The sequence below is a fragment of the Galeopterus variegatus genome, unplaced genomic scaffold (assembly GCF_000696425.1).
Source record: "Galeopterus variegatus unplaced genomic scaffold, G_variegatus-3.0.2 Scaffold481, whole genome shotgun sequence".
NCBI classification, from domain to species: domain Eukaryota; kingdom Metazoa; phylum Chordata; class Mammalia; order Dermoptera; family Cynocephalidae; genus Galeopterus; species Galeopterus variegatus.
Window position 1 is genome coordinate 200,036 of NW_007726592.1, and position 21,657 is coordinate 221,692.

General features: G+C 42.6%; 1 protein-coding gene across 1 annotated transcript in view; it reads left to right on the forward strand.

The window, feature by feature from the left end:
- Positions 1–21,657, forward strand: part of B3GAT2 (beta-1,3-glucuronyltransferase 2) — a gene marked incomplete at its 5' end in the record, with an annotated part of 75,727 nt that overhangs the window by 41,271 nt on the left and 12,799 nt on the right. Inside the window, 1 exon segment of the mRNA XM_008569231.1 lies at positions 3,439–3,583. Coding sequence (XP_008567453.1) covers positions 3,439–3,583 — 145 coding nt within the window.

The following is a 21,657-nucleotide window of genomic DNA, read 5'->3' on the forward strand; positions in this document are numbered from 1 at the left end:
TTTGGATTTTGTTGATTTTCTCTATTGTTTTTTAATTTTCTATTTTGTATATTTCTGTTGTAATCTTTTTTATTTCTTACTTATATTTCCTTTTGCTCTACTTTTTCTATTTTATTAAGATAGAAGTTTACATTACCGATTTGAGGTTTTTCTTGGTAATACAGGTGTTCACAAGTATAAATTTTCCTCTGAGCACATCATGAGCCCTGCATATCCTAAATTTTGATATGTTGCACTTTGATCTTTATCTCAAAGTACTCTCTAATTTCCCTGTGATTTTTCTTTTTACCCATTGCCTTTAGGAGACTGTTGTATAATTTCCACACATTTATGAGTTTTTAAAATTTCCTTCTGTTGTGGTCAGGGAATGTATTTTCCATGATCTTAGTCTTTAAAAAAAATTTGTCCCAGGACAATTAGATGCAGTTGGAACAATTAGATATCCATATATAAAAAAGAGGGAGGAACAAGTAACTTCAATCAGCTCCTCATACCATATATGAAAATTAGCTGAAAACAGATTATAATCTAAATATATGACCTAAAATTATAATACTTCTAGAAAGGAGGAGAAAACCCTAGAGGCCTTGGATCAGGCAAAGATGTTTTAGATCAAAAACAAAAGCATGATCTATAAGAGAAAAAATTAATAAATTGGACTTCATCAACACTAAAAACTTCTGTTGTTCAAAAGCCTTGTTATGAGAAAGAAAAGAGAAGCCACAAACTGGGAGAAAATATATAAAATCATATATCTGATAAAACATTTGTATGAAGAAAAATAAATAACTCTCAAAACTCAATAGAAGAAAAACCAATTTTAAAAATGGACAAAAGATTTGAACTGACTTTTCACCAAAGATGAGACACAGATGGCAATAATTACATGAAAAGATATTCAGCATAACCAGTCATTAGAAAAATGCAGATTAAAACCACAATGAGATACTAATGCCTATTAGAATTGCTAAAATTGAGGACTGACCATGCCAAGTGTTGGTGAGATGTGGAGGAACTGGAACTCTCATACACTGCTGAGGAGAATATAAAATGGCAAAACCACTTTGGAAAATAATCTGGCAGTTTCTTAAAAGGTTAATGTACTCCTACCATATGATCCAGTCATTCCATTCCTAGGTATTTATCCTCCCCCAAAATGAAATTCACACAGACTTGTACACAGATATTCATAGCAGCTTCATCTGTAACAGCCAAAAGCAAATGTCCATGGAGAGGTGAATGGGGTGAACAAACTGGGGTATATCCATACAGTAGAGCACCATTCAGTAATAGGAGGGAGTGAACTACTGTTACACATTACAGATGGACAGATCTCCATATAATTGTATCTAGTCACATAAGCCATATTTACACTCACACACACACCGTGCAGTATGATTGCATTCATTCATGTAGAATTCTAGATAATGTACACTGATGTAGTGACAGAAAGGAGAGCAGTGGTTTTCTGAGGATGGAGAATGTGGAGAGGGACTGGAGGAAGAGGTCGAAAAAGGGCATAAGAAAACTTTTGGGGGTGCTGGATACGTTAATTACCTTCATTATAGTGATAGTTTCATAGATGTATACATATGTCAAAATGTATCAAGTTTTACACTTTAAAAAGTGCATTTTATTCTATATCAATACAGGTTGAGCATCCCTAATTTGAAAATCCAAAATGCTCCAAAATCAAACTTTTTGAGCACTAACATGACGCTCAAAGGAAATGCTTATTGGAGCCTTTCAGATTTTGGATTTTCACAGTAGAGATGCTCAGATGGTTAAGTATTTGCAGATATTTAACCCCAAATCCAAAATACTTCTGGTCACAAGCATTTCAGATAAGTGATACTCAGCCTGTATTTCAGGGGTCCCTAAGACCACCCACATGTTTGGTCATTTACTAGGACTCATAGCATTCAGTATAGAGTTGTACTCATGGCTAAGATCAACTTCAGTGACACAGTAAGGATACGCAGTTGGCTCAATGAGGGAAAAAGACACCAGGCAGGGTCTGGAGGAAGCCATGCGCTGGCTTCCTATATTCTGTCTCTCCCATGAGGGATCTTACAGAACAGCGAAAATGTAGCCACAGGTGCACAATGTTAATGCCCAAGGAAGCCCATGTAAGACTCAGAGTTGAGGGTTTGTATTGACGGCTGATCATGTAGGCACCCCTTACCCCTGAAACTTCAGATGCCTGGAAGGAAAGCAGTTGTTCAGTGCCCCAGGCAAAACAACCTTATGGGTGTAGGAAATGCTTCCAAAGCCGAGTTCCCAGACATCAGCCAAGGGCCAGCCGTGCAAGCAGGTCTTTCTGAAGATAACAGTCTCAGGCTGCTTCACTGCTTTCTGCAGTCAGTTGTACCTCAGTAGAGCTTTTCAAAAAATCATCAGCGAAGTCAGTGTGAGCCAAACAAGACAGTTGTAATTAACTGATTGAAAAAATGATAGAGACTATAAAAGTAGTAAGTTCAAATTTGAGGGAGCCTAATGCCACGAGATCTTCATTACCTGGAATACTTCATGCCCTTAAATCCTCTTTTTTAAACAAGATGGGATATTGATAGTAAGTAAATTGGGATGCTTGACTAATGGGAGCTTTTAATTACTTTCACTCCTTAATAGTATGATTTTCATTTCAACTGTATTGGAAAATCTTTACCAACTATATCATTTTTCTTCCTTTCATAAAAAAGTCCTTGATTGATAATCATTATTTTAACCACTGGCTAACTGATCATGACCCAGTTCAGTTCTATAGGAAATAAAAGGTAGAGCATTGGTGTTGAAATTACAATGACTTCGACAACAGGACTGCCTCATGCAGCCATGTCCAAGTCTAGTGTGGCCCAATTGCCCTTGAAAGGCAGGCAGATTTTTTGGGTGCGTGGTTTTCTTTGGTCACTCTGGAGGATGCCTAGTGTCTGTTTTGTATCCGTATTTCATTATTAATGTCCCCAGCCAAGATTTCTCCATTATCTATAGCAGTAAAAAAATTGGGAGAAAGGACATTCCCGTGGCTCCTCTGAGTGGAGTTTTTGCTCTTATTGAGTAACGAAGTTTCCTAAAGGGGTATTAGACCTCACTTCAGAAGATGCCAAGTATGGTTTAAAAGATTCAACTTTGAAACAAATTGAAAATATTTGATAGTTATAGCTTGGCTTCAAATAAGTGATGTTCAGGTATGGACACCACTTTATTTCTGCTAAGCCTTGAGCCACCAGCTGAATTTATGACCGAGTACAAAGCCTAAGGTTCTGAGCAGCCACACGATAATGAATCAGGGCAGTGGTCTATCAACAGAAGGGTTCTGTTTGGAAACCTTCAGATCTTACCACCACCCCCCTCTCGTTTCTTCTGTGTAGATCACATTCCTTTTCTTCCTTTTTTTCCTAAGGAAACTTAAAGCTCACCTCTTTCCCCCTTTTATAGATGCGAACCACGCGCAAGGTTTCTGTCTGGCCAGTGGGCCTGGTTGGTGGGCGACGCTACGAACGTCCCTTGGTGGAAAACGGCAAGGTCGTTGGCTGGTACACCGGCTGGAGAGCAGACAGGCCTTTTGCCATCGACATGGCAGGTGAGGCATGTGGGTGGTCATTCGGTCCTGCCTGATTGTTCTTATGATGCTCCATTGATAACAGCTCACGAGAAGGAAGCTTTAAGAGACCAATTTAGATAAAACCTGGATCATGTTATATTCAGCAGATGAAATATTTAACTGACCCTTCAAAATAGGCTCTTTGGTTAATTCAAGTTGAAATTGTTTTGGGGGGAGATTAGAAAATGCCCATTCTGTTCCATCTTGTCACCAGTCTATACCTTTATACAACAAACATTCATGTGCTGGGTACTGGGTTGGGAATTGAGGATTCAGTGGTAAGATCTAGACCTGGCCCCTGCCTCCCAGGGATCTGTTAGCTGGAACATTTTGGTATTTCTCTCTAGAAGACTGATATATTAAAACATATCACTTGTTTATTAATAAATTTAATAATATAAAATTGAAAAATAAGTCATTGTAATGCTTATTGATAAATTTAGTGCTTTATTGATACACTTAATAGCTAATATAAAATTGGATTACTGGTTTTTCAAGCATTTATTAACTTTGAGTATAGCTATCTTTTAAGATTTTTATTCCATGACCAGCTAACTGAATTGAATTAGACCTATAGCAGACCACAAGTTCTAAAATGCTACTTTCTCATAAAGTGACTCATTTTCTGTGGGTTATGTAAAATGATGCCTGCAATAACTGTGGAAGAATACAGTTTGAAACATGAGGCTTATGGCAAAAAAAAAAAAATCACTGACATCTATAACCTAGAAGATGAAGGCAGAAAGGCTTCAGAATCGATCTCATCAATCTTGGGCTCTGATGCACAGCTCCGTTGGTCTGCCAGCCTGTGCTTGTCCAGTCTTTTGTGCATATTTCAACTGCCTGCAATCAAAGGCTCTATGCTCAGAATTCTGATGGGATGAAGGCTGTGTTCCAAACTGGATTCATCACTTTTATTCTGATGATGCTATAAATTTGAGGGACAAGATTATGGAGAACACTAGGAGTAAATTGGGGACAGAGCCCTCACGGTTGGCAGTGTGGCAGTCCGTCACACTGTCTCACGGGAGAAGACACACTTGGATGTTTTTACTCAGTGTTTAACAGACATGTCCAGGCTCCAGCTTTGTGAGACTGTGTGCCATGCTCTCTTACCCCCAGCACAGTCTAGATCTCTCGCCCTTCCCTGACCACCTCCTCCCAGGCCCCCTCTCCATTCCCTGACCTCTCCATCCCTCTCTCCATCCCTCTCTCAACCCCAGCCTCACCCTTCAGTCTTCAATTCTTGCAGCCCCAGGGCTGAACTGATATCTCAACCAAAGCATTTACCTGGAGGCAGGTGGAGAGGCACATGAGCCACACTGGGAAGGGCCTGAGGACACTCGGAAGAGGCCTTTCTTCAAACCAGTCTGAGTCCGTGGCTCTGAAAACATAAGGCTGACCACAAAGTATCTGTAGAAAATCAGGCCTGACTGCAACTGTAACCTTGAGCAGAAATTTTAGGGAACATTAGGGAAAGTCCTTCTGCTTCTCTGGGACTTGGTTTCCTCACGTGTGAAATGAGGCAATTGCGTGAGATGACCGCCCGTGTCCTCTAACGTAGCCTGCCTTATCCTAGCTTCCCACCTGGTGAAGCTCACAGAAAAGCCCACAACTTTGAACTTCTAAGTGAGGATTCGTGACTGCCAAAGCAGCCAGCTGACAGATGTTCAGCCCTGATCTTTCCCAGAGCCCTGTTTCAGTATAGACTCCCAGACATGTCTCCTTACACGTGGGATTTCTGGTCATCACCTTGCATGAGTAACTGCAAGGTGAGGACAACTTGGATAACTCTTCCTGGATTTTAATGTAGAGCTTTATGGAGAGGATCAGACATCCAGTAAACCTTATGAATATTTGCATTAGTTCCCCAGAATTTGGATCCACATCAATATTTCTAAAATTCAAAAAAGAGACATGGGTTTTGTATATTAGGGATAAAGGGACAGACAGGTGACAAAATGGAACAGAATGATGCTCTTTCATTGCCAAATTCTATGGAAAATTTTGCTCCATGACACAACTACTGTTTGGATTTTTGAAGCATTTCAGTATACCTTCAAAGCACAATAAAGACATACCTATCATAGTAAAATATGTATGATTTGTTTGCTTTGTATTCATTATCCTTGTTTTAAAATAGGAACTAAATGTTTCTAAGAAAACAATTTCTGCCATACTAAATAATTTTTTTACTTCACACATGAACTTACTTTGCATCTTAGTTTTCAGTAAAATTGTTGATATTTTTAGAAGTGTGAGTGATTTGTATGATAGGATAATGATTCTGTTTTTGAGGCAGTTTTCATTCTAAAACTTAAAAATGCATAGCTCTGTTTAGATTCTATGTATGATTCATTTATTTTCTGTGGGAAGAAGGAAAAGACTTTTTAGGCCTTCAAATGGTGCTTCCCACCTCATTTTTAAGTTATGTGTATACACACACACACACACACACACACACACAATCACTAGAGGAGGGGGGAAAAAGCATCTGAGGAGCACTGCTTTGAAAAATGCTCTGTGGTTGAGTAGCAGGGCCATATTACAGCCTGGGTCTTTTGCATTTTCAAAGCTGACTAAGAAAATTGAAACTTAAGGAGCCAAAATGTAACATTTCCACAGCTGTTTTGCTTTGAGAGTTTGAGCACATTCACTAGGAGCCCCTCAGGGCCTGTCCTGTTTGTATTTCTGTGAAGTCATGGCACAGCCATCAGTAGAAGTTCACGTCAGACACCGAAGCTATGACGTTTCAGGTTATTCAGGGAGTTCTAACTTAACCTTTCTTTTTATTGCCATATTTGACTTTCCCAGTGCTGAAATTTTGCTCTCAGGTGAGGAAGCATTGCTCTGAAATTATCTTGTATGTACAACGTTCATGGGAAAAGTAAAGATTATTTCTGTTCTGTTGGGGGAAACTTTTCAAAAAACTTTCTGAAGATTACTACTAAAAAAAAAATTAAGGACAAAAATTAAGGCCCTCTCACTCAACTACCACAGAGTATTTCAAAGCAGTGCTCCTCAAAAGATGGAAAGAAAACATCAGAGGCAGCCCTAGCAGCAGCCCACCATTGGCTTCTGTGGCTGCTCAGTGGCCACACCATCCACCATTAAAGTAATCTTCGGCCTTGCCAGGGGGTGTCAATTTGTGCAGATTGAGACCTGAAGGCTGAGCTATTTGTTAGTAATTAACCAAGGAGGTGTCCAGGAGGGTACCATGCTCCATTAATGATTCCCACTTGCATTCCTGGCACACATTAGGTGCTCTGTTCTGGTAAAAACCCAGCCACATGTTCTGCAATTAAATTCTGGCACCAATCATCTGGAGTTGCTGCAGACCCCACAAGATAGAGGATGCAGTCCCAAACAGGACTGCCCTTTACTTCAGACACCAGTCACACTTTGGGGATTCTCAGGGCACCTGCACTTCTGACCAACTGACTGTAAATTTGATGTTTCCCACAGTCCCCTCAGGTTCAGTAATTTGCTAGAATACTCACAGAACACAAAAAAAGTACTAAACTTGTTACACAAATTATTATAATTTGTATTGTAACGAATGCATATTAGGACCAGCCAAATGAAGAGACATGTAGGGCAAGGTTGGAAGGGGGAACGGGCCTGGAGAATGCAGGTCTTCTGTGCCTATTCCTTATAGAATCACCTTCCAGCACATTAATGTGTTTAGAATCCAGGAAGCTCCACTTAATTTCCATGTTCAGAGTTTTTATTGGGGTTTCATTATGTAGGCATGATTGATTCAATCATTGGCATGTGATTGAACTCTTTCTACAGGTTCCCTCCCCAGAGGCTGGGATGGTCCAGAGTCCCAACCCTTTAATCATGTACTTAGTCTTTCTGGTGACCAGCCCCAAACTGAAGCCATCTAGGGGCCCACATGAGTCACGTCATTAGCATAACAAAGACACTCTTATCGTTCAGGAAATTCCAAGGGTGTTAGAAGCTCCTTGCCAAGAATCCAACTCAAAGACCAGACAAGGTTTCTACTACCACAGGCTCAGCAAAGGATAACTTTCAGATCATAAAGAAGAGCAGCTTCTGCATCCCTGTTGTACTAATGTTTTCATCCTCTGAAGCAAAGGGTACGTTAAGTGATGTCTCAGGGTCACTTTTGGCTTTGTGGACTCTTTCATGATGGATAAAAATGAGATGTGATCATAAAGTGATAAAACTGTTTCTCATGTGTGGCTTACAGAAGGGGATGAGAGGTCTAGGAGGACTCTTAGTTTTCTGGCCTGGGTGTGTCCCAGCCCTAGGAATGGATGAGCTCACACAGGATGGTGCTTTTGGCCTAGAATTACATCCTCAGGAACTGTCATTTAAAGTGGCTGTAGGGCAAGGATCCAGGGAAGGAGCCAAAGCCCAGCAAGAGGGCGTCGGGGCAGACAGGTGACAACAGTCACTGGAGAAAAGTCAGTGAATCATGGATTGGGTTGTTGGATGTGGACAAGGAGAGGCCCTGGTGAGTGTGGGAGTGAGAGCCAGAAGCACACGGATGCGGTCACTGGAATGGCTGGTAGACTTCATTCCCTGGGACAAGGGGCAGAAGGGAGAATAAAGGGCCTAAACTTGAGACGAGTAAAAGGTCAACAAAACTGAGGAAAGTTAGGTTTCCAGTAGAGCAAAGAGGGAGAAGCAGTGTGATCTGTGAAAGGATTTGGAGGTTCGTTTTGGCAGGACAGTGATTACAGAGGACGTGATGGACATGAGTGGCCGGGAGGTCTATGAGGAGGAGTGGGTTGGAAAGAGGAAGGGGTGACTTCTGAGGTCCCCTCCACTGGAGGGTTGTGTGATTCCCGACGAGTTCTAAGGGTTGCTGAAGGTGGTCCACCCTGTTCCTGCTTTTGCCTCTGCTGACGCCCGGCTCCTCCTTGGCCGTGGCTGGTACCCTTTGCAGTTGGTAGTGGTTGCTCGTCTCTGGAGACTGGACGGCCCTGGACCTTTGGAGGCAGCAGGCGATGGCCGGTGTGGGGCTGGGAGTGGGAGTGTGACTGAGAGGCAGGAGGGCCAGAGACGGTTCTTTCAAGGAATGTGGCAGCAACGAGAAGGGGAGATGCTGGCGGTTTCAAGGAGTGGGAAAAGCGCTTCCCCTCCCCCAACCTTCTTCTTTAGCGGTAGAGGAAACGAAGTAGAAGTTTTAAGAGAGAAAAGTGTTGAAAGACCCCCAGAAGGAGAACTGAAGGGGGATTAGGATCTTGAACGGACTAGTTCACTTGGTCAGAATCACCCCTTACTCCTAGATAAAAGGTGAGAGAAATAAGGACCAAAGCACCACTCAACCAAGGACTGGGCAGGTGGAGGGGCTGGTGGTTGGAGCCGACCATCTGCCAGATGTTAGTAGAGAGGGACCAGCGACACGTGACTGAATTCCACGTGCTATTGAGCAGAGAGCAGCACTGAGCCTATAGGGAGCATGCAGTCGCTGCCCCTGAGAGGTTTTGTGTCCAGCAGGGAGAGAATGGCTGCGATAAGCACACAACCAACTGTGCCGTGAGATAGAAAGTGAAGCACGAATGCAATGTTTGGGGGTTACATTTAATGAGAAGACAGTACTGCCATCCGGGAGGTTCAGGAAAGGAGTTGCGGAAGAGATCGCACTTGAGGGGTGCCTTAAATGCTAGACCTGGGTCGGGCAGGCAAGGACAAAGGGCAGGGTGTGTTTTGGGAGCAGGAATTCCCAAGGGTGTGTAGCTCGTAGTTCCCCTAAGGCAAACGAGGGTCAGATTGCGAGCACTGACTGCTGGGATGAGAGTTTGGACTAATGCAATTCAAAAAATATGATATGAAACCCACATGTCTGCAGGTGCAGAATGAATGGGTAGGTGGGGGGTGAGCCTGGAGGCTCTGGCAGCCATCTGTGTGGGAGGTAATGAGGCAGGCAGGGTAGGGAATGGGAGGTGAGGGGGGCCTTAAATAGCACAGCTATTAGGGACCTATAAAATATTAGCAAGTCATTTCGGATTATGCTCATAAGTCAGCAGACATTTAGGTCTCTTTAACACCTTTTCAGCTATATGGTATGGTGATAACTGATACATTAAATGTAAGTTTGGTTTAGTTTTAATTGATGTAATTTGTTTTATCTTTGAGTTGTAATTTATGGGCAGAAAGTATGGTCATTAGAACATTCTGTTAACCAGAACATCAGTGTGTTAAAATAGGAATCTGACTATTAGGGGGAAAACACATTACCCAACTCAGGTTTCCAGGCTGTGGATGAGGCGTGGGTGTGCTGTGCTCCAGGAGGACTGTGGAGTTGGGAGGGGCTGGAGAGGAGGAGGAAGACAAAGATAGCACCAGCCTGGGCTCCCTGCCTCCAGCCCTGCCCGCTGCGGTGCCCACTCTACTGTGAGGCATGAGGGTTCTCAGGAATGCGAGCCCGATTCTTGGCAGTCCCTTACTCACAGCTCTTCAGACACTGCCCATGCTCTTGGTCTAAATAACTCCTCCTCATCATGGCTGCAATGTCCTGCCTGGCCTACCCTTGCCTCCCTACCTGGCCTTGTCCCCATATACTCGATCTTAGGGAGCACAGATCCATTCCCATGGCACATCTGACCCTTCACCTCAGGGGCCCACACAGATGCCCGTGCCTGGAATGCTCTTTGCTTGGTTCTGCCCCCATCTCATGCTCAGACTGTTTGGAGGCCACCTCTTCAGGGAAACCTTTCTGACACCCCAGATTAAGACAGCCCCTCCCCCACTGTCACCTGCCACCTGCTGTACTTGTAAGCGCCTGCACTTCTGCCCCATAGCACTCACCACAGTGGCTTTGCGTCTTTCACTCAGGCTGTTGAAGTCCCCTGCCCTGACCAGAACCCAGCCCAGCCTCCACATGGGCAGAAGCCAGGACTGCCTTGTCTCCATCCCCAATCCTGATCCCATCTGCCCAGCAGCCCCAGCCTTCAAGTGGGGCTGAGTAATTGCTCTACTCGAGAGTGTCCCCACTGCTGGCTTACCAAGCGAACCTTTTTTAAAAACTCATTATAAATAATGACTGTGAGCCGGGAGAGAGCCAAGGAATAACTCCAGGCAGATCACTGAAGCTTGCTCTCTCTCTTTGTGGGACATGAGAACAGCAGTTATACAGGGCTCCTTTGTCTTGATATTTGTCAACAAGGAATTTCACCTGGGTTAATTGACTTGGCAAACCCTTTCTTGGTGGATAATGTTGTGATAAACTTCAGCCCAACCCAGATCAGATGATCATCAAGCCAAATGAGTGGAGTCAACTTTAACGAAGTTTTACTTTGCTTCATGAACATTAATACTTCAAGAAAATGGAGGGAGTGACCTTCTTGCCACTTCGGAGCCAGTCATAATTTGAGTGTGCTGTCTCCATGCATGAATGTTTTGTATGAGAAAGATAAAGTTACTGAATGTTCTCAGTAGAGAGGCTTGATGTGTCATTTGATGCCTTTTAGTGCAGGCTCTGGGGATCAACTTGGGACTTTGTCCTTAGTTTTGTGCAGAGTGACTGTCACTGGAGTGATGTGTGAGTCTCCAGGAGAGGACTGCAGCTGTCAGGGGGTGGTAAGCCTGTCCTGACAACTTACAGAACCGCAGGGATGGTGGTGGGGTGTTCGGGCAGTAGGCAGGCTGTTGCCCATTTCTTATGTATTTCCAGAACGAGGGCATTTCAGAGACTTGTCAGCATTCGACATCCTCAGCACCATGTGTAGTAGTGTCCACAAGTACTGTGGCCCTGGCTGTATTGGGTGGATGTGGGTGTGTGGGTAAGGAATGCCTGTGCATCTGAGTGCTCTTAATCAGGAACCTTTCTTTGGGGAACCTGGTCATGGGGCTGGGCAAGGCAGAGGTAGAAAGGAGGGATCTATGGAGCCCTCTAAGGGCTTCCAGGGAAGTGGAGAGAGGGGTTTCCAGGGCTCCATCCCACTTCAATTCCAGCAGCCTTGCAATTACATATTGGAATTCACCCTAAGATTTCAATGGAATAAAGCATTCATTCCACACTAAAATATTTGAAAACCTAAAGTTTTCCCTTATATCAGGGAAGACCAGCAGACTTCATAATTACATGTTGTTTGCTGAGCATTTACCAGGCATCAGGCCTGCATAGGCACCTTGCGTGCTCTCTTATTTAATCCTCACTCAGCTCCGCAAGGGTTAGGCTAGTTTTATTATCCACACTTAAACATAAGGAACTTGAGGCCTGGACATGCTATGTAACTTGTCCAGGGTTGTTCAGCGATTAAGTGGTAGAGCCAGGATTCAAAATAAAGTCAGTGTGGCCACTGAGATACCCTCCACCTCCAGCTTTGAATCCCCACTCACTCACTTATGCCAACTGACTGACTTCTTGATCTCTGAATCTTAATTTTCTTCATGCACAAAATAGGAAAAAAGAAATTCTTCACAACATAAGACATCACTTGACAAAGCATCCAGTAGACGATCGTAGACACTCAACGAATGTTATGACTCTTAACTGAGAAACAAGATCAGACTGTGTCTTTGGGCTCAACTGGTTCACATGTTTGTTTGGATGAATCAGGTCAATGTTTTGTTTGAATGATCATCACAGGGGCCAGGCAGCTGTGGGGTAGGATTGCCTACCCCCAGACACCACTCAGCCACAAGCAGGCTGTACAGCCTGAAAATCTAGGGGGGGCCGGCCCGTGGCTCACTTGGGAGAGTGCGGTGCTGATAACACCCCAAGGCCCCAGGTTCAGATCCCATATAGGGATGGCTGGTAGCTAACTGGGTGAGCATGGTGCTGACAACACTAAGTCAAGGGTTAAGATCCCCTTACCAGTCATCTTTAAAAAAAAAAAAAAGGCTAGGGGAATCTCTGTTTCCTCACCTGCAGATTAGGGATCGTACCATCTACCTTCTGGGTTACGGTGAGGTTGAAATGAGAATAAGTCCATGCAGAAGTTCCTGCTGTCCTGGCATATTTGAATCCGCACACACACACAGCTATGTCAGGTTACTATTACAGGTAATACTTAAGAACGTGTAAGCTCTGCTTTGGGCCTGTGCTGAGCTTCATTTCTCTCCAGACCTGTGCTCATTATCATTCAGTGAATTAGCTCAGCCTGCAGGATGGCATGTTGAGATAAACACCGGCCCTCGCCTTAGATTAAGTATCTCAAAAAGAGAGTGATCAAGAGAGAATTAAAATCAGAAATCATTTAAGAGTTGTTTAGGAGTAGATATGTGCTTATTATTATAATTTCCCAGCTGAGGGACTAAACAAACCAAAGCACTTGAGCTTTCAGAAGAAAGTACCATTTGTAACATTTAGATTTGCAAGGTGTCTGGTGCAGTGTAAGTTCCAGTGTGCCCCTGTAGGTGAGTGAGTCTGTGTGGAACACCAGGCAGGTATTCATTGTACAAATTCCTCAAGGGGCGGGGGAGGATCTAAAAGGATGATTCTCACGTTTTTTAGTCAAGTCACAGTAGGAGAAATGTCCTTTTTTACCACCTTGACTTTCTTCAGAGTCTCTGGGAGAGTATGTGCAGATATAATTTTCATTTGAATTTGGAGTCCACTAAAGAAGTAAATTCAAGTAGATTTAAACAGAGGTAAATTAAAGAGGCAATTTGTTCATGTAATAATTAGAATTAAGGACCATTGCTCTGCACGGCTAACCTGGGAGTGGCAGGCATGCTGGTGTTCCTTGGCACAGGGTTGGTGGCTGTGACTACCACACATTTCTCTGCACTGGCTTCAGAAGTTAAACTTAGCAGACATTCTTCCTGGGCTCCCTGAGCAGCCATAATCATCCCGACCCCAAACACTGTGCACTTCTGTCCACCCCAATTTCAAATCCTTCAACCAGAGCCAACCACCAGGCTCAGCCAGAATTGCCGGGCCTGAGGTCATCAAGGATGGCACACGCTGCTTTCCAGCCCAGAGTATGGAATGTCACTTTGTCATCCCATGTTTGCCTGGCTAATTTCTAGTGACACTTCAGGACGCATCAGGGATGCAGAAATCGCTTTCTCTGGAAAGTCTTTCCTGATTTTCCATCCAGCAAAAATGCCCCTCCCACGTGTTCACCTAGAATCCTGCACTTACGCATTTGTCCGCGAGGTGGCGCCCGCGTCAGCATCTGCCTGCTCCCTGCCTCCCCCGCTGTCCCCGAGCCCACTAAGAGGGGGCTCCAGTCTATTGTCCCTGCATCTCCACGCTGGACAAAGCCCCTGTCAGAAGTAGCTTGAATAAATATTTGCTGAATTCATTAACTTTAACATGTTTTCCTTTTCTAGTTTAGGGACTATCAAAATTAAACGTTACACCTTCTAATTGCTTCTGAGACAACATTGCCATTATTTCTTAAAAGTGAGTTTAAAAAGGAGGAATGCCGAGTTGGACTCCAGTGGGCCTCAAAGTGGCTGCACATCAGGATTACCGCGGGAACCTTGAAAAAATACCCACACCGGGCTCCACCTCTGATCAGTGAGATCATAACTTCTGGGAGGAGAGTCTGGCATCCGGATGCGGTGGAGGTGGGGAGGGGTGGGTGTTTCTTGTTTTTCTTTTTTATTAAGTCTTGAGGTGACTATAAAGTGCAGCCAGGGATGAGAATGGTCGGTGGAGGTGGTCAGAAGCTACTCTCCACAGAAGTTCCCTCCTGTGCTTTGTTATGGTCCATCAGGGGTCACAGTCCCCTCCCATGCCACCCTCTGAGTCTGTCTCATGTAAGATAGCATCATTACAAAGTTTGGGAATGCTACATAGAATTATTTCCATAGAAAACACTTCCATTAGTCAAGCAAGAAGAGAATTTGAGCATAGGAGAGGAATTATTTTTAATCATAATAACTGAAAAGCACCACCAACAATATAAATGAAAAGATGGCCCATATTCATTGGCAATGTGAGTTTAATCTATTTTTTTATTGTGGTAAAATATACATAACATAAAATTCACCATTTTGACGTGTACAGTTCAGTGGCATTAAGTACATTCACAGTGTTGTGCAACCATCACCATTGTCCATTTCCAGAACTTTGTCATCATCCCAAACTGAAATTCTATTCCCATTCTCAGTAACCCCATTCACCCCTCCCCCCAGCTCCTGTAACCACCATTCTACTTTCTATGAATTAGACTATTCTAGATATTTCACATAAATGAAATCATACAATATTTTCGTTGCTTATTTCATTTAGCATAGTGTCTTCAAGGTTCATTCACATTGTACCATGTATCAGCATTTTTCTCCTTGTTAAGGCTTAATAATGTTTCATTGTTATGTGTATATCACATACTGTTTATCCATTCATACATCGAGGGACATTTGGTTGTTTCCACCTTCTGGCAGTGGTGAGTTAGTGCTGCTATCAACAGGTGTGTGCAGATGTCTGAGTCCCTGCTTCCAGTTCTTTTGGGATGTGGAATTGCTGGATCATATGGTAATTCTGTGTTTAATTTTTTCAAGGAACTGCCATACTGTCCTCCACAGCAGCTGCATCGTTTTACATTCCCACCAGCAATGCAAAAGGGTTCTGGATTCTCCACATCCTCACCAATACTTTTTATTTTATTTATTTATATTTTTTAATAGTAGCCATCGTAATGGATGTGAAGTGGCATCTCATTGTGGTTTTGATTTGCATTTCCCTAATGATTAGTGATGTTGAGCATCTTTTCATGTGCTTACTGGCCATTTGTACATTTTCTGGGGAGGAACGTCTACAAGTTCTTTGCCCATTAAAAAAGTTTTTTTGAATTTATTTTCTCATAGTTCTGGAGGTTAGAGGTCCAAGATCAATGTGTGAGCAGGGTTGGTTTCTCCCGAGGCCTCTCTCTGCTTTGCAGAAAGCCTTCGTTGCCGGGTTCACATAGCCTTTCCTCTGTGACCCACTCTCCTGCCCTCTGTCCTCTTCTTATAAAGACACCAGCTGTATTGGATTAGTCTTATAAAGTGTTGTATCCCCAATGCCAAAGACAATCTGCTCATAAAGGTTTTATGAATGAATGAATAATGCCAAAGGGAACATGAAAAATGAAAGATAACATTATAATAATATAAAGAAGTTATTTAGAACAAGATTGGTAAATAAGAAAGATCTTTCTATGATGATATACTGTTGTGCGTGCTTTACATGTATTAACTCATTTCAAATTTTCAATAAACTTAAAATAACTGTAATAACTATCTCCATTTTACATTTGAGGAAACTGAGGCACAGAACAGTGAAAGTACTTCCCCAGTTCACATTAACAGTAAGCACAGAGCAGGGATTTGAACCCATGTACTCTGGGTTTAAAGCCTCCTATACCATCACACTATTTTATTATAATACATCTTTAGGAAACTTTTTTTTTTAAAGAAAATGTAATTTTATTAATATTATATTTTACATTCTAGGATGTTGCAGAGCAGTTGGGAGGGAGAGGGAGAGGAGAAAGGGGAAAGAAATGGGATGGAAGAAGGAGGAAGGAGGAGGGGTGGGATTGAGGCCTGTTGCACCCACCTCATTCCCACAGGGAAGACCAGGCGGCCTCCAGTGGTGGCTTGGTCATTGCCTGGCTGGGTGCAGATGTCAGAGGGGGTGTGGCAAAAGCCCTCGCCCCCCACTGTCTCAGCTTGGGAACTTGGGGCCCGTTTTGCTGTGGCTTGGTGGTCATCACTGGGCTGGTTGCACATGCCAGGGGGGCATGGCTAAGGCCCAAGGCCCACCAACACCCCAGTTTGGGGGACCCCAGGGCACTTCCTGTGGCAGCTTGGTGGTCCTCACTGGGCTGGCTGCACATGTTGGGGGGACATGGCCGAGGCCCTCATGCCCCACCTTCAGGATTGGTTGCAGGTGTCAGGGGCATTGCTGAGGCCCCCGGCCCTCCCCACTTTCTGGTTTGGTAGCCCAGAGGACTTCCACTCCTTCTAGGTTTTATAGGTGTTCTTTGGTGATGTGAAACCTCTACTAGTTAGTATCAAACTTTATCTCTGGTGTGTACATATTTTGTTTTTTCTTTCAGTTCTATATTGGATTATTCACTGTTCCCACCACTTAAACTCTGCACTGGAGCTAATTTTTTGTCCTTTGCTTACTTCTAAAATGGGGGGACTTCCTGTTGGAACCAGTACTTGAGCTCTGTGGTTAAGCTAAATTGCTGCTTTGCTGCTGGTTCCTTAGGGAAGGCTTTTTGTGCAGCTCAGGTTTTAATGGTTGACTTTATAGGTACTTCTGGCTCTCGAGAGACCCAGTGCACCTGGGTTGTATAGAAATTCTGGCCTAGGCCTGAGTCTTTTCATCAAGCTGCACCCCATGCAACTCTATATTCCTGATCAGTTTCTTCTGAGTGGTCCTTCACTGTTTGGGGGGCAGATCAGCTATCCTTGCTGTGTCCCAGTGTTCTCTCTCAGGGCACATCTCCCCCACCGCCCATGCTACAAACACTTCCCATGGGCCATGCACTGGTCCCTTGTGATGACTCGCTGGCCTCTGAGTGGCTCCTTTTTTTCAGTTGTTGTGGCTCCTTGCTCCTGTGTGGGTCCATGGGAACCCTGTAAGTGGTCCTGCTGGCCTCAGGGCCACCAAGGCCCTCTTCTCCCCTGGTGCCTCCAAGCAACTTCATCCAAAAGGCACAGCTTTGGCTTTTTGCCAGCTCCTAGTCTGTGCACTCCCAGCCTGGAAGTGGCCAGGGCTAAAAATGGTCAGAGCAGTCTTTTCTTTCTCTCATCATGACTTCTTCCACCAACATGCACTCCATAGGTCTCTCCTCCTCTTCCCCTGATATCTAGTGGCCCCAGCTTGGCTGTTGTTGCTTTTTAATAGTTGTAAATTGGTTGTTTTGTGGGAGAGAGTGATGCTGGGGACCATCTATTCCACCATCTTGGCTGGAAGCCCCCTTTAAGAAACTTCTTAAGGTTTCAGATCAGAAACCAACCTAGCTTCTATGAGGGTACTTGACAATTTTCATGGATAAATTTGTATTATCTTTTAATTCTATTTTTCCATGAACTCTTTGAAGTACCCTCATATATGAAGCTAGGAGGTGATATGAGTGTAATAGCTTCACTGTTGGACATCAGCAGAGCAACTATTTTAGAAGTTATTTCACTGAGTGGGGAAGAGGACATCGTACCTCTCCACCCTGTTTTGCTATATTTTCTGGGTTGGATTAAAGTGGTTTACTGTGACTTATTCAATAATGCCACAGAAAATATAAAGTAGAAAATCTCAAAGGGTGAAACAAAACATAAAAGAGTGACTCTCACACAGGCAGTGTCGAGCCTGTTATCCTGCCATCCTCAGTGTAGAAGCAGTTCATTTCCCATCAGAGTCTTCTTGGCCGTTGAGCCAACAGAACCACTTCCCCCTCTAAACATCAATGTTAGGCAGGCCCATTAGAAATCATTCATGAATATTTTTAGTATTCAGCTAATTAAGCCTCCTTAACTGAGGTTTGTTTGTTGGGATCAAGTTTTCCATCCTTGTTTGTCATCCTGATTGTTTCCTTAGTAGATTTAGTTTTCTATGATGCTTTTTTATTTTCAGGGTAGAGATTTAAATGAATTATTTGTAGATTAAATAAATAAAACTTCTTAGAAATGCAGAGTGTTTTAAATTTTTTTATGAAGAAAAATGGCTGCTAATTGGCTTTTGAGGAGTTTTAAAAACTAGACAATAATTTTTAAAAGTCTCACCCTGAAGCAATCATAAAGTTTCAGTCAGTATTCTGAAGCAGATTAACAGATCTAGTTAACAACCAAGCCATGCTTTTTCATTCCTCTTCTGCACCAGAAGAAAATGATTTGAAATTATAATTAGAAGTAAATGTGGGAAGCTACAGTTTTGTTTGCCCCTTAGGAAGCAGTAGATTGGGAAAGAGTCTTCATCATGGCTGTGAAAGTGCACACACATCATGACATGTAAGGATTCAGTCTTAAGCCATGAGGATCTGTAGTGGAATATTTGCATGAAACAGTGACAATTTGGAGATGATATATGTAAACAAAGGACACATTCCTTTCACATAGTACTCTTTTCTGCTTTCAATGTTTGATTTAAATCTGTGGGAATGATTCCTAAAATAATGCTATTAACCTATTTGTTTTTCAGTTGAGATGCCAGATAGTTTTCAGATGCCAGGGCTGGAAAGTACAAGATTATTAAAACAAACAAAAAAAAGTACTTAAGGAGCAGTTTTCTATTTTTAACCTCCTACATTAACATGGCTTCTTCTTCCATGCTCACCCATCTCAAAGGGGGATAATGGGATTGCAGGTTGCAAAAAGAGAAAGGCAGTGACACCATTGGAAATGGCAGAGTAAGGACCTCCGAATACCCTCTCCTCCATAAATACAACAAGAACACTGGCAAAAACTGTCAAAACCAACTTTTTCAGAACTATAGAAATTAACCAAAGATATGTAACAATCTGAGAAATGTTTTTTGTTTGTTTGTTTTTTAATGGCTAAATCTTGGTGAGAACAGTGAGTGTTATATTGTTTCAACTTGCTCTTTTCCCCTCCGCTTCTCCTTAGCTCCATGGTAGCCTTGAAATCCAACAGCCCTGTAACCATGGTGAAAACCAACAGCCTAGCAGTCACTGGAAGGGAAGAACGGGGTTGGAACTTATTCAAAGCTCCAATCTAAGAGATTTGTCATGATTTGACCTGTCTAGGAAAACTTCCTCACAAGGCTTGTCTTTATCTGACCTCACTCAGCACTCACTCCGTGCAAACATCCTTCTCCCTGGGGGTGTTTGTCAAAAACAACTTGCAGTGATTGTTAACCATCACAACTCCTTGAGGCAGTGACAATAGTTGTGGCAAACAATAAGATAAGCAAGAAACTTGAGAGAAAAAGTAGGGAAATATTTCACTCTGTAGGGGGCTTTTGAAAGCTCTGACATATTTCTGGGAATCTAGAAGACCATGTGGACATGTTGGGCTGTGCCCATGCCCGGGGCTGTGCACATGCTCACGAAGAACGTTACACGGCCCTCAGTTTTCCCCTTTGGCTGATCTTAAGCCTCCATGAGACCAGGAAGTGAAGGCTAAAACAGAGTTGTAAACTGCCTGGCAAAGCAAGCCCAACATGCACACAGAGCTTTTGGTAAAGACTGAGAGATTTTTTGGTTCTAATAATTTAAGGAAATCTGTGTTTAATATTTAGCTGACCTCTAAGGTAATTGAGCATAGACTTCAGTGGCCACATTCAGCGAAGAATGTAGACTATACAGAGTTAGTCAAGAAAGTCACTAAACAACAACAACAAAGGGCAACAATAACAAAGCTTAGAGAGGAAAGAATCTCATTTCCAGAGTTGTCACATTATATTATTTTAAATGTTGAGTTTTCAACAAAAAATTACAAGACATGCAAAGAAACAAAAAAGCATGGCCAATACACAAAAGAGTCAAGGGGAAGTCTGACATTGAGAAAGTCTGGACATTGGACTTACTAGACAAAGACTTTGAATGAGATATTTTAAATGAAGCCATGTCTAAATAACTAAAGGAAAATATGAAAATGATGTCTCATCAAATAGATGAGAAAAATAAATAGAAATTATATTTTTCAAAAAAGAACTGAATAGAAATGCTGGAGTTGAAAAGTACACTAACAAAAATGAGAAGTTCACTAGAGGGGCTCAAAGCAGATTTGAGCAGGCAGAAGAATCAGTGTACTTGAAACAGGTAAATTGAGATGATCTACTTTAAGGAACAGAAAGAAAAAAGAATGAAAAAAAATGAACAGAGCCTCAGAGTGTAGTAAGTCAAGTGTGCTAATACTGTGCATCTCAGAAAAATAGAAGGAAAAGAGCAGAAAGAATATTTGAAGAACTAATAGTTGAAAACTTCCCAAATTTGTATGGAAAAACAATCTACACATCCAGGAAGCTAAATGGACTCCAGGATAAACTTAAAGAGATGCATACCTAGACACATCACAATCAGTTGAAAGCCAAAGATGAAGAGAATGTGGAGAGAAGGGGGAAAAAAAAAAGTGACTGTGGTTAACAAAGGATCATCAAAAAGATTAACAGATGATTTCTGATGAAATCACGGAGGCCATAAAAGAGTAGGATGACATGTTCAAAGTACAGATGCTCCTTGACTTACAATGGGGTTATGTCCTGATATACCCATCATAAGCTGAAAATATCGTAAGTCAAAAATGTATTTAAAATACCCAACCTACCAAACATCATAGCCTTGCCTACCTTAAACATGCTCAGAACACTTACATTCACCTATAGTTGGGCAAAATCATCTTACACAAAATCTATTTTATAATAAAGTGTTGAATATCTCATGTAATTTATTGAATACTGCACTGAAAGTGAAAAACAGAATGGTTGCAAGGGTACTCAGAGTATAGTTTCTATAGAATGTGTATCACTTTCACACCATTCATAGAGTTGAAAAATTATAAATCGAACCATCATAAGTTGGAGACCGGCTACACTGGAAGAAAAAAAAAAACCTGTCAGCCAAGAATTCTATATCCAGCAAAACTATCTTTTAAAAATGAAGGCAAAATAAGATATTCTCCATTAATAAACACCAAGAAAATTTGTTGCTAGCACATATGCTCCTACAAGAAATATGCAAGAGATTCCTTTAGATTTCAATAGAACAACTAGAGAGAAGATCAATTAAGATAGAAGACTTGAAAAACACTGTAAACCAACTAGACCTAATAGACATCTATCCAAACCCTCCACCCAACAACAGTGGGATACACATTCTTCTCAAATGCACAATGGAACATTCTCTGGGACAGACAGTATGTTAGGCCATAAAACAGGTCCTGATAAATTTAAAATAACTGAAATCATACAAAGCATGGTCTTGGACTATATTGAATTGACATTAGAAATCAATACCAGAAAAGAGTTTGTAAAATTCACAAATACAAGGGGTCTTCAAAAAGTTCATGAAAGGGCCGGCCCGGTGGCTCACTGCTACAGTGCGCCGCTTGGGAGCGCGGCGGCGCTCCTGCCGAGGGTTCGGATCCCACATGCAGACCGGTTCCCGCTCACTGGCTGGGCGAGGGGCGGGCACAGCACCAAGGGTTGCGATCCGTTGCCGGACACAAAAAAA